This window comes from Thunnus thynnus, chromosome 3 (genome assembly GCF_963924715.1).
Source record: "Thunnus thynnus chromosome 3, fThuThy2.1, whole genome shotgun sequence".
Taxonomy (NCBI): Eukaryota; Metazoa; Chordata; class Actinopteri; order Scombriformes; family Scombridae; genus Thunnus; species Thunnus thynnus.
Window position 1 is genome coordinate 33,378,028 of NC_089519.1, and position 13,350 is coordinate 33,391,377.

Here is a 13,350-nt window from a genome sequence, read left to right on the forward strand (position 1 = left end):
CAGATAGAAAGGCAGCATAAACTTGGACAGGATGACTTGGGTAATTTCATTGCTCATTAGGTGAATAAGAGAACACTTTTTTGGAGGAATTTTAATTCAATAACGTGTAGCAGGCAATTTAAAGGACATTTACGTTTTGTCCTCATTGAATAGCCTATTCCATATTTTGGTACTATCTAAAGAAAGTGGTTGCACAAATTGGCAAACTACTTGTCTCAATGTTCTCATACCAAGTATTTTACGACATAGGCCTAATGTTTAAACCAGTAGCAAGTGAAAGTACAGAAGTAGGCCAATTAGCTGCAAAATGTAGTTAAAGTATTGCAGTAAAAGTAGTGGTTTGGTCCCTCTGACTAATATATTATTATATATGACATCATTTGATTATTAATACTGAAGCATCAGTGTGTAAGCAGCATGTCACTGTTGTAACTGCTGGAGGTGGAGCTAGTTTCAACTACTTTATATGAAGTTAGCTAGTTTAGTCCAGTGGTTCCCAACCTAGGGGTCGGGCCCCTCCTAAGGGTCACCAGAGAAATCTGAAGGGTCATGATATGATTAATGGGAGAGGAAAGAAGAAAAAACAAAGTTCTGATACACAAATCTGTTTTCAATTTGGGGAATTTTTCTCTGGTCTTTGATTTTTGGTAAAATATTGAATCATTTGAACATTTATTGAAATGAAACAATGTGAGAGGTTTAGAGGGGAAAATCACTATTGGTTGGAAACTACTGGTTCCATCTTTAACAATGTGTTGTATTTTAAAAGCTTGTTATATTATCCATTGTGTCAAATCTTCATCTGAAAAGTAACTAAAGCTGTTAAATAAATGTAGTGGAGTGGAAGTATAAAGCAGCATAAAGTACAAGTACCCTTAAAATTGTACTTAAGTACAGTAATTGAGTAAATGTACTTGGTTACTCTGCAGGTTAAAACGCTTCCCGTAAATCCACGTGATTCCCTAAATTACAAAATCGTCGCTGACGCCGGACTTCCTATCACTTCACTTGCCCGCCTCATTTTAAGACCGAATTGACCAATTGCAAGAGCTTTGAATGATTGACAGTTGGATTATCGAATCATCTGCTAGCTTTTAACATGACTCACTGGACAAACCCACCGATGTCCCACCCAGCTTTGACTCCCGGTTCCCGGACTCTGCAGCTACCTGCCCGCCACGCAGTAGCAGCCACCCACCAAAGAGTCAGTCCGGTCGGCTGGGACTCCAATTAAACTGCCGGGAAGACTACACGGACAGGCGGGTCACCAGAGTAGTCGATCTGAACAAGCTTGACTGATTACATTTGCATGGAAGCGGACGGTTTCGTGTCCCGGCGAACGTCCGTGGAAACACCGGGCGTCGACAGCCGCGTTACAGGAGCTACAGCCGGCGCAGAGATCCGATGGCTGGGTGGCAGGCTCATGGGCGCCTCGGGAGGATTTGTTGGGGCTCTTTCGCCGAGAATGTCAGGGGAGCAGGACTTTGCCCCGGTGTTGCATCGAGCAACTCAGGAGACCTCGACCTCTGCTGAGCCAGAAATAGACTATGAAGGGCTGCCTCAGGGAGCCGCCACCAGCACACACATGCTGGCAGGAGCCGTGGCTGGAATCATGGAGCACTGCCTTATGTACCCCATCGATTGTGTCAAGGTATCAGGGCATAAAAAACACAACATACCGCTTTGTTTGAAACATATTCAGGCCCAGTTTCTGTCACAGGAAACGCCGCCACTGGTTGCATAAAACCTCTAGCTAACCTAGGCCTGAAAACAAGCCTGAGCTCGGTTAGGCTACAAGCTAACAGGAGTAACCTTTCTATCAGAGGTCAGTTAACTAACTAATGTTACTTAAATAGCTAACATCGCAACACGCGGTGGTCAATGTGAAAATGTACACACGAGTGGGTTTGTATACCTCATTTCAGTTTAATTTTGCTATATATTACTGTAATCATGTGTATATAACGTTTGCGTCTCCTCTCGCTAACTTACATAAACTAGCATACTAGCTAAAGCGGCAGTTGCCCTTTTTAGCTATAATGCATCCATTATCGGACACGCATTTAACTTATATTTTTCTCCTGTTTCGCTATCAAGTGGAATGATAAACTATACATATCACCACGGTGTTGTCTTTAAACAGTCCGTGGGACCACATATGCCACATTTTGTAACCCAACAGAAGTTGTTTGCAGCTCTTATTCAATTGGTTATGGACACGTATCACTCACAGTTGATAGGGACATAATTGCTAATATTTGTGTTATTCTTAGCCCCAGGCCTTTGATGCTTGCACTTTTGTAAACAAATAAATGTAGGGGGATATTAGTAAAATAGGCCAGGAGAATCATGATCAAGAATTTAGCATTAGCTGTGTGACAATGGAAACAGTGTTTCCTCGGACCAAATAAATCAGCATAGGCGTTATAAACAACAGTGTTAGTCTGCGGTTTGTTTATTATCGTAGATAAGTCACTGATAAATTAACGTGGAGACAAAACTACCAGAGCACATCTTGTGAGAAAGTTCATTGTCAAGAGGTAGAAGTGGGTAATAATTAACACAAGTGGGTCATCAATCTCTAGATCAACAGGGAAACAGCCCAGATGAATTAATTATTGAAAATGAAACACTTTGGCAGAAGGATGTATAGTAATATTACAGCTGTTTTTAACAGTCAGGCATGCATTAATTGTAAACCATGACATAACTAGTCTTGCTCTTACCTAGCCACATAAATCCCTGTTAAGGTAAATACTTCTTTCCAACAGTGGACTCCGTTATATTCATTATTAACCCTGTTAATACTGATTTGCCTGTTAAAGAGTGTTTTGAACTTGATACTCGACTACATAACTACACTATATGTGAAGAGCATGTTAAAAGTTTGACAGCTGTGTCTGGGATCCGTCTGAAACAGATCTCTGTAATCTGACCTTAACCCCCTCGGTGGTCACGACTGTATATTCCAGTTACACATTACAACCATCACTAACCAGGATTATGTAATGCTCTTAAACTGGGAAAGAGACAAACGTAAGCATGTGCAGAATATCAGTATTCATACAAAATTCACTTTATTTAGACTGTGGTGTTGATGGATACTATTTTGCACCACACAACAAATTGAGGCACTACTTATAAGTGATAGAAATCATTTTAAAAAATAAAAAAAAAACATTTGTATACAGTGGTGAGAAAAGGAGCGTCCTCTGAAAACAAAAAGATCTCTAGGGGGAAAAAAAAGTTTTGCTTATGTTTATTGGTTTATGTTTATCATTTCCTGTTGAACAAAAAGCAAAAGAACATTAATTTCCTGTCCAAAACTGCAAAAGCATGCTCTCAAGATACAATACAGACAAGGAAGTTTTAGTTTGGAATTGCGACACAACTTCTCCTATTCTGCTGCTGGTTTTATCAAATGAGAAACGTATTTTTTTTTTAGGGGCTTGAATATGAACAACTCTCCTCAGACCATGTCATTGATTCAGCTACTCGATCCCAAACCAAACCAAAGTTGTGGTCATGAAGATGATCCGGACTGTTTATGTTCCTCCATATTGTATCAGAGAGATAAAGAAGGTGCAGTTCTCAGTGGTTTCATTGTGCAACGTTTCAATCATACAAAGCTCTTGTTTACAACAAATTCCTTGATGATGAGGTTTTCCAATTCATAGTGTTTTTTTTGTTGTTTTTTTGGCAGAACAATTGACCCCCGGTCACCTGATTGGCAGCATCAGTTTCTATTGCAAAGCATTGCATCAGACACATATCATGAACAGTAGATTTGCATCTGAAAATATCATTTGGACTCTCCGGGACAGAGTCACTCATAAATACAAGTAAAAGATGCTGATTATTCTTACTTGGCATATTATGAGAAGCATAAATCTTCATTATAAATGGTCACACAGTGATTATAACTTATATAACTTCATTCCATTGGTAGATATGTGACGGCCAGGAAGGATCATTTTATGTCGAAGCAGCTTTCCAAACACAAATTGTTGACGTCTGTTCCTCATTCTTATAACGCTTTGAGCAAAAGTTAAGCTCGACTCGAGACTAAACCAGCACCCTACAATCTACTCTCAAGTAATACTCCCACACGTTACAAAATCTCTAAACCAACAAGAAAGCAGTTCTGTACAATAGAGTACTGAAAAGGAAAAACATGGCTATTTTTTTTTTTAATGTTTCTATCCCTCTGTGATCTATATTGTTTCAGCCACACATTCAAAGTAGAAGGAGGAAATGAATTAAGGGTTTTTTTTGTTGTTTTTTTTTAGCTCAAGGAAATCAGTTTGGTTTTTACGGCAATGTTCTGCGGACAGCTTCCTCTTCACTGAGGTTTGTTTTCACAATCTTGAGTTTCCTGTTGCAGTCAAAGCAGGTTGCTCAATGTTTTTTATCTACTAGTGTGAACGGCGCTTCGGTTCATCTATTTCCTCATCGCGCGCACACACTCATCTGAAGCTTATAACACTAAGCCGTAAAGACCCGTCTCACAGGTCTGTTTCGACTGAAAGTTTCATTTCCTTCGCACTCTCGTGATCACACCCGACGGTGTTGTCGAGTGCATCGCTACGGCGCTAACCGAGAACATCAACCACTGGATGTGATCAGAAAGATTTCCAGCTGGTTTTAAGTTGCTTCTCTCATCAGGAGGAGTTGAGAGTGTTTCATTAGGTCCAGATGCTATTCAAACACTTAATGAGGCTCAAAAGCTGCTAATATAAATTAGAGACAGAGCCTGTATAACTTAAAATAAATACAAATATCAGTGTGTATCAGACAGCATATACGCTGATACTGATGTATGAGGTATAAGCCAGAAATATGAGCGGGGCTGTAATGCATAGCAGCATGTGTCACATGAGTGAGTGCCTTTATGGTGATCGCCTTATCAGCTGTTGTTTGTACTCATGATTTCTCTGACAAATCCAGCTTTAAAATAGGACCAGGTGGGTTTTTTCGTGTGTTTTAATTAGCGTACTTCCCCACTTATCCAAATAAGGTACATGGATCTGTCAGGAGACTGGACAGTGAGTGTCTAGTAAGTCATTTGGATTGTTTCAGACTGGCTTCCCCCCCCGACACCCCAGTATCAAAGCTCTCTACATTCACAGCAGCCATAGTGGGATAATGGAGGTCATCTATTGTTTATTTTCCTTCACTGACACCTGATTCTTTTTGGTTTTGGTGAAACTGTCTCAGTCTGTGTTGCTTTTGGATTAAACAATCTTACCAGGCTCCAAAAACTGAAAGAAAAGGGGGGAAAAACACCAACCTAGACTTGAATGCACTGCTCATATTGTGGATGACTGTGCACATTCCAACAGAGTTATAATTTCCCAGAAGCACACAAGAGCGGGAATTTCCATTAAAGCCTCCAGGAGGCAGACGCGCTCCCCCTACTCTGCTGTCAATATTTACCCTTGAGGGGAGGGTGTCGACTACGACGATACACTTATTGCATGTGAGGAAAAATTTCAGGATTGCGCCATCTTTGTCTGGAGTTTTGTTCATTCCTCTGGTGTTCTGTCACTTTTAGTCAGCCGTGCGCAGTGCTGCTTATCTATGAGTAATGCGAGTGGCAGACTCGAGTGTTTTGATTTGCACCGCTTCCTAGCTAAACGCAGCACTCAGTCCTGTGTTGGGGTTTGTGGTCGGCGACTTGAATGCAGTTGTTTCTATCTGATTTTCTTTTTTTTTTTAAAGTCGGAGGTGCCGTCACCTTAAATGAACTAGAGATGAATTTGGTGTGATTGAGACAACAATCTCTTGTGGTTAAAAACGTAATAATCACAATTTATTGATATCTTTCTATTGTAACAGTGAATATTAGAAACATCTCTCAATAGGTCTTTTATTAAATGTTTGCACTTTGTTCTTAATCAATCGTGGTTGTTATTATATCATCAGGACAGTTAACACCTTGTCCACTGAGCTGATATTTGCCTCCATATTTCAGTTATGCTGACAGTATAAATAATTATCAGCATTGTAAGTTGCTTGTACATATCAAATACATGTATAAAAATGTTTATATTCCCCTTTTCTGTGCAATCAGGAATTGTGACTAATAAAACGATCATCAATGAAAATAATCAGGATTGTTTGTTCATCTCAACTTAGACTCGCATGCAGAGCCTGCATCCTGAGCCCGGAGCACGCTACCGCAACGTGATGGACGCCCTGCGGCAGATCGTCCGGACCGAGGGCGTGTGGCGGCCGATCAGAGGCGTGAACGTGCTGGCGGTGGGGGCGGGACCCGCCCACGCTCTCTACTTCGCCTGCTACGAAAAGATCAAGTTCTCGCTCAGCGACGCAATTCACCCCGGCACCAACAGCCACTTTGCAAACGGTAAATTTGACTTTTCATTCATGACGCTTAAATTTTATCGTAACTTACTTTATTAAAAAATTAATCCAACCTATTGAATAAAGAAATGAATGAAAAGAGAGGGACAAATTGATGGAAGGGAGCAAACTAAAGTAAAAAAAAACCCACTTCCTCTCTGTGGCTTTAACTTCCTCTCTGCTGTTCTCTGTGTTCTTCAGGAGTGGCGGGCTGCATGGCCACAGTGATCCACGACGCCATCATGAACCCAGCTGAAGGTAAAACAACCTTTGAGCTTATGTCAGCTCACCTGACACACACACACACACACACACACACACACACACACACACACACACACACACTAGTCGCAGTTCTATTTATAGACGTTCTCAACCTCCCTTTTTAAGACCATTACAGAAAATCCCCCTTATGTGCACTTCTATTGTCAGAGCACATGGTGGAGCCACAGACTCATCCATGTGACTGGAAGAACTGTGAACTGCAACTCAAATGTTGCTGCACCAAACACACCAGTCTGTTAATCACATAAATACATTGAAATATACAGAATAAGTACAGTAGAGGAAGATGATTGATGGATAATAAGAATAGCAGCACACTATAATGAACTGAGGCATCTTATTTAATGGGTCTAATTGTGGCAACATGCTTTCCCCCCCCTGATATTAAAGACTTAAGCTTTGTGTTAGCTTTGCTAATTAATTATTAATTGATGACTAATTGTTTTCAGTTCATTTTTGTAACATGTGTTCTTCCCTTTATCACTGTCAACATAGATTGTATTAAGAAACAGTTGTTTTTTTGTTTTTTTTGAGGGGGTGTTTTGCCTCTCGGATACCTACCCACTTCCTCTCCAGTGTTCCTGCCGCCCTCCCAGTTCCTCTTTTCAGTCACCGGTCTGGATCTTAGCATGTGAAATATAGTCTTGTTAATTCCTTCTCCATTTTTTTTCACGTCCAGTTATGAAACAACGTATGCAGATGTTCAACTCACCTTATCGAGGCGTGCTTGACTGTATGGGCTCCATGTTGAGGCACGAGGGTTTGGCGGCTTTTTACCGCAGCTACACCACCCAGCTGACCATGAACGTGCCATTCCAGGCACTCCACTTCATGACCTACGAGTACCTCCAGGAGCTCCTCAACCCCCACAGACAGTACAACCCTTCCTCTCACGTTGTGTCAGGCGCACTGGCGGGAGCCCTGGCAGCCGCCGCCACCACACCCCTCGACGTCTGCAAAACCCTCCTCAACACGCAGGAGGCTCAAGCTATTCACGTGATCCAAGCCGAGGCAGCGACGGCAACCGGAGCGGTCGGAGCAGCAGCAGCAGCAGCAGCCGCCGCCTCGTCGCCCGGCAGCCGCCACATCTCTGGTCTGGGCGAGGCTTTTCGGACGGTGTACAGGATGGGAGGCGTGCCGGCCTTCTTCAAGGGCGTCCAAGCCCGTGTCATTTACCAGATGCCCTCCACAGCCATCAGCTGGTCCGTCTACGAGTTCTTCAAATACATCATCACCAAGCGCCAGCACGAGAAACGGCTGCGCGGAGACCGTGATGGAGACAAGTAAACACCTAGCAACGGGATCGGGTATCAACAACACAAAGGTTTATTGCACCTTACCAATTACTGGTATCGGTATTGATTTCCAGGCATCAGAAGCTCTAGAATTTTATATTCGTTGAGTGAAAAAAATCATCTTTTCATCTTGTTTACTGAGATCAATTAAACGCGGTCGGTTCTAGTTCATAGCAGGTGAGGACAAGTACAGTTATTAGGATACAACTTGTCTTGAATACTTTTACACGAGACATGGGGGTTGAAGAAATGTCCAACCCATCGGTAAGAAAAGGGTCTGCTTCGGGTTCCCTGAACTCACCCTACTGAATTCTGATGCTTTAACTACAGTTCTTACAGTGTTACACTTGACAAACTGCTTTCAAAAAGCATATTATTTAAGGAAGATAACATATTGTTAAGTCTATTTGAATTCAGCCCTTTTTGAACCATGAAATTCTCACTTCCCTTCGACCACCTACAGAGCAGTTTAGAAGCATTTGGACTGTTTTGTCTCCAGCACTTGAAGACGCTTTGTCTATGAGGTTTTAAGTGCTGACTTGAAGCTTTAGTTTGACTGTTTATTCACATCTTAGAAACTGTAACTGTAGATGTAGCATTTTTATACATCCCCCCCCCTTAAGGATATATAAAGGGCTAAGAGTCCTCTACGGTTGACCCAATATGGATGAGGAAAACCCTCAAGTACCCTTAAATTTGAAAGTCAGCACTTTAACCTCAAAGTCGCTGTTTCATTTCAAGTCCAGTGTGTCGGAGCCAAATCTAAAATCTTTCCAAATACTCAAGAACTGCACTGTAAACTGGTTCAACACCCCCCCCCCCTCCCCCCTCCTCTCTTAACTGCACATTGCACTTCTGGAAAGTATTACTACCATATTGCCTGCTGACCACAGGGGGGCGCACTGCTCAACCTTCAAACTTATAACTGGTGGACAAATAGCTATTACATCAAGGGAGAGGCATGAGGTTACAGAATCCTTATCAAGATCAGTTTTTGAATACTTGTGCTGGTGTTCAGTAACATTTCTCTCAGAGCAAGAAAGAAACATTTTAAGATCATTTTGGGGTTTTTTTTTAAGTAAAAACAAGAAATTTGATTAAATACATAATGTTCCTCCATAATCCATCAGCCCTGTGAGACTTGAGGAACACATAGCCTGTAAGTTATCTCCTCATGTGTTGTTGTTTTTTTTTTTTTTTTTTTTGGAAAGTCAGAATTAGTTTTGGATTGAAAATACTCAATTATACAACACCTGAGTGGAAAATGAGTGAGTGAGTGTGTGTGAGAGTGAGAGAGAGAGAGAGAGTGAGTGAGTGAGTGTGTGTGTGTGTTACAGTGGTCGAGTGAATGGTAATTCAGTTTCATAGCATTCAGCAGTGACTCTGACCAGATTTGATCACAACAAAGCCTCACTGTGCAATAAACCGTTTGTATTGTCCTTCAAAGGAAAAACACAGTTACACAAAGTACATTTCTGCTTGAATGGAAAATTTAGGGGCGTTTTCAGACCTTTTTTTCGTCCGGTTGAATCAGGCCCCCATGGTGTGGTTTCTTTGGGCAGATTCGAACACAGCAATCGTACTCGGACGCCAACCAAAACAACCGTACCGAAACCCTTTTGAGGAAGTGGTCTAATTTCGTCAGTTCCAGACTAACTCTGGAGCGGTTGGTTTGCTGTGGGGGATGTGATCCCACAGTGATCTGACCCGTCTACTAGGCTGGAAGCTGCAGATGAGCAAAAATAATAATAGTTGCTAGCAGCTAGTAGGAGAATGAACTGAGGTCTGGACTAGCTCATAAAAAAAAAAGTGCACTGCATTTTTATATTTGGCAGATAAGACCTTCTTCCTGTGTTTATGTTCTCACATATCTGACCAATGAGCAGCTTTTAGTGATACATTTTGGTTCACTTGGATTTAACTCTGTGTTAAAAGAAACCGAACAAAAAGGGGGGGAAGCAAGCACGGATTCGGACCAGAGCAAACGAGCTATAGGTTTGAAAACGCCCTCAGTCAGTCAGTAAGATTTCTTTTGAAGGACAAAATAAAAAGAGGAAACAGTTTCATGTTGTTCCTTAAGTATCTTTTCACTAGCCAAGCGCTTTAAAACCCACGCACACAATGAAGGCTGCACATCGTCTCTGGATAAGAGTCATTAGAGTGGCGAACGTATCACCGATAGGCTTATAGATTGATGCTGGTAGATTCATTTTTTTTTGTTGTTCTAAAACAATATATCCATCATATGGAAGATGCCACATGCCGCACTCTGAAACCCTCAGTGCTAGCAAAAATAATGCTATGCCTTTTAAAAAGTAAGAGTCCTTGGTTGGCAAAACTGGAAATGTTCATATTTCCAACATAAAAAGTATTTTTCCATAGTCCATATGTAGGGTTTTTTTGGAACAAGAATCATTTATTACAAACAATTAAAAAAAGGCAAGAGTGTTCATCTTTAGACAATCACTTTTTTTGTTTAGTTTTATTTTGTTCTCTTAAAACCGCACAGCATCCTAGCACCTAATAGCAACTTTGTGTAATACTTAGGGTGGAAAAAGCAACTCTGACAGTGAAACAAGTGGAGAGAATAAAGTTCTTACTACACATGCCTTCAGTTAGCCGCCATACATCCAACGCACAACTACTACAAAGAAATCCTCATATATATAGATAGAATAATGTGTTTTTGAAGCCATAAAACAGGAAAAAATTGTATATAATATATCTAAATATGGGTAACTATACAGACGGGTTATAAATTAATGGTAAAACCAACATAAAGTGTTTTAGTAAGGCCACCAGAACAGCTTTAATGTGCTTTGGCATTGGTTCTACACCATTCTTCCCTCATTTGGTGTTTTGATGATGATGATGATGGTGGAGAGCGCTGTCTAACACATCGGTCCAAAAATCTCCCCGTAGGTGTTCAATGATGTCTTTCCCATAGATCTAAATGCAGATGTCACTGTTCCTATTGAAACACTAGCCAGTTGAGCCGTCTTTGTGACTGAAGCTCCCGCCATCCGTGCCACAACGGTGAACCCGCTTTCAAAGTCCAATCATGCTACAGAGCACGATCGGGTGTTAATTACTTATTTGTACCATGCGGTATATCTATCTGTGTGGAAGCATCTGCATTCCTTAACGTTTCTCCGCTTATTTGTTTCCGGTTTTTCCTTTTTAATTTGTCACCCGTCTGTAGGTAAAACCCAAAATCTAACCAGCTAAGTTTTGAAGTTAACTTGTATGTTGAACTATATAAATATCAGAAGTGTACAAGTTTTATCAAGACCACGCTGTTTAAAAAAAGAAAAAAATGCAGGTTTTTGTAGAAAGCGCACAAAATACTCATCTGGAAAGTAGCAAAAAAAAAAGGAAAAACCTGGATTACTTCATATTCAGACAAGACTATATGTGTGAGGAAAAAAATGAAATGGGGGGGTAAAAGGTATTTAAAAATGTTTGTAGGAGTGTTCCTCGTGTTATGCCAAGTTTCAAGATTGGGAAACCAAAGACTGAGCAATAGAGAGAAAACAGGAGAGGAACTGGTGGTCTGTCAGATGACGACACTAATGTGAAATGCTTGAGCACTGTTTGAAAGCGACACCTGTATTTTGTGAATTGTAAATAAAACTCGCTAAGGCAGCTCCTCGCAGAAGCAGGGTCTTCTCTTGGTGCTGACTCTCCAAGCGCTGAGAGAACTTAAACTGGTCCTCTTGTCTTACTTTTTCTAACCCTCCTTTCTTTCAGCAGGTTGTACAGTAAAAAGAAAAAAAAAATTTCAGTGATACTTTTGTCCGAAGTACAGTAGTGTTCATTCGGGATTTCTGCCATTAGACAACATCTTTTGTGGGGACATAACATGCTTTTTTGGATTTTCTGTAATTTACAATCGGTGTAATGTTGGATATTTATGTTAAAGTTCCAAAACTTGAAAAAAAATGTTTGTAAAAATGCTCCACTCACATTTTGTGGATCAGTTTCGGGCTCTACCATGTACAGATAGCTCCAGAAAGTTTATATTTTAAGTAAAGAATGAGAAAAAGGAGTGAAATCCGGTTTGTTTACGTAGCCTATAGAAGCTTCCTGAAGCTGACCAATCAGAACACCTCGTTGGGAGGCGGGCCTTAAAGAGACAGGAGCTAAAACGGCCTGTTTCAGACAGAGACTGAACTGAGGGGCTGCATAAAGGGTCAGTATGAGATAAATAAGGAGTTTTTCTTTACTGTAAATCATGCAAACATATTCCAGTAGAGCCCCAGTATAAAAATATAGACCTGGAAATGTGCATGATATAGGTCCCCTTTAACTAACAAAACATCAGAGTGGGTTTTAACTTTTAATTTTCAGTGATACAGTGAGATCTGGCTGCAGCAGGATGTTTCACAACAGTTGGCAATGTAAGTTTAAAAAACAACAAAAAAAGATGTTTTATCTCAGGGGAAGTTTACTTATTAGCTTGCAGTTATTTATTTTATGACAATAAAAGCTTGGAACAAGGCAGGACAAACAGTTTATGAATCCCAAACATTTGATCCGGTTGTAGTTAGAAAATGGCAAAAGACCTAAAATGAGCAGGTGTTGTACAGACACAGAGCCTACAGCGTGAGGAAGACGAGTACAGTGCAGGTGTCCCAAACAACAACCAGCAGCTGCTAATACAAATCAAAACTAATAGGATTTATGGCCAAAACTACAAGAGGATAAAAAAAAATTTCATACAGTTTTAAAAGTAAGTGGACACCCAGACATCCCACAGCTGTACGTGATGAGATTAACATGCATGAGTTTTAATCTGATGCTGTAACAGTTTCCACGATTCTGAGAAGTCAGATTTTGATGCCTGGCTGCAGAGGTTTACTCCCATTCAGCCTAACGTTGGGCAATCCTGGCTCTGTGTTCCCGCTTAACTTGATTTGGTAGCCGAGGTTGGAAAAACCTGTCCGCATACTTTTGCCATATTTAGTAGTTGATGACCTTTTGACAAGAGAAACTCGCCGCAGCGGTTCAGTGTCTCGATCAAGGTGGGAATGATGATCGATCTACGATGGAAACTACAGAGAGCCGGAGAAGACATGGGTAAAGATTTCATTTTTTATTATGATTATTTCATAGTGCTGAAACAATTAAATGGTTGTTCAAGCGTTCAGCTGGCAGAATATTAATGGACAACAATTTTTATAATTGATTTGTCACTTATGATGCTGAAATACCAAACTTTCACAGGTTCCAGCTTCTCCAGTGTGAGGATTTGCTGCTACTATTTTATATTATTGTGAATCGAATATCTTTGGGGGGGGGGGGTTCTTTTGGACATTTTATAGACTGTATAATTAATCAGTTAATTAAAAAAAAAAAACAATTTAAAAACATACATTAATTGCAGCCCTGATATTTTGGTTTCCCT

General features: G+C 40.7%; 1 protein-coding gene across 1 annotated transcript; it reads left to right on the top strand.

The window, feature by feature from the left end:
* The first annotated feature begins 1,128 nt into the window (after positions 1-1,128).
* On the top strand, positions 1,129-11,650 carry LOC137180184 (mitoferrin-2-like). Its single transcript, XM_067585471.1, has 4 exons — positions 1,129-1,651; positions 6,139-6,367; positions 6,565-6,621; positions 7,328-11,650. The coding sequence occupies exons 1-4, from the start codon at positions 1,310-1,312 to the stop codon at positions 7,933-7,935; spliced, it is 1,236 nt and encodes a 411-aa protein (XP_067441572.1). The 5' UTR covers positions 1,129-1,309; the 3' UTR covers positions 7,936-11,650.
* Positions 11,651-13,350: the final 1,700 nt, after the last annotated feature.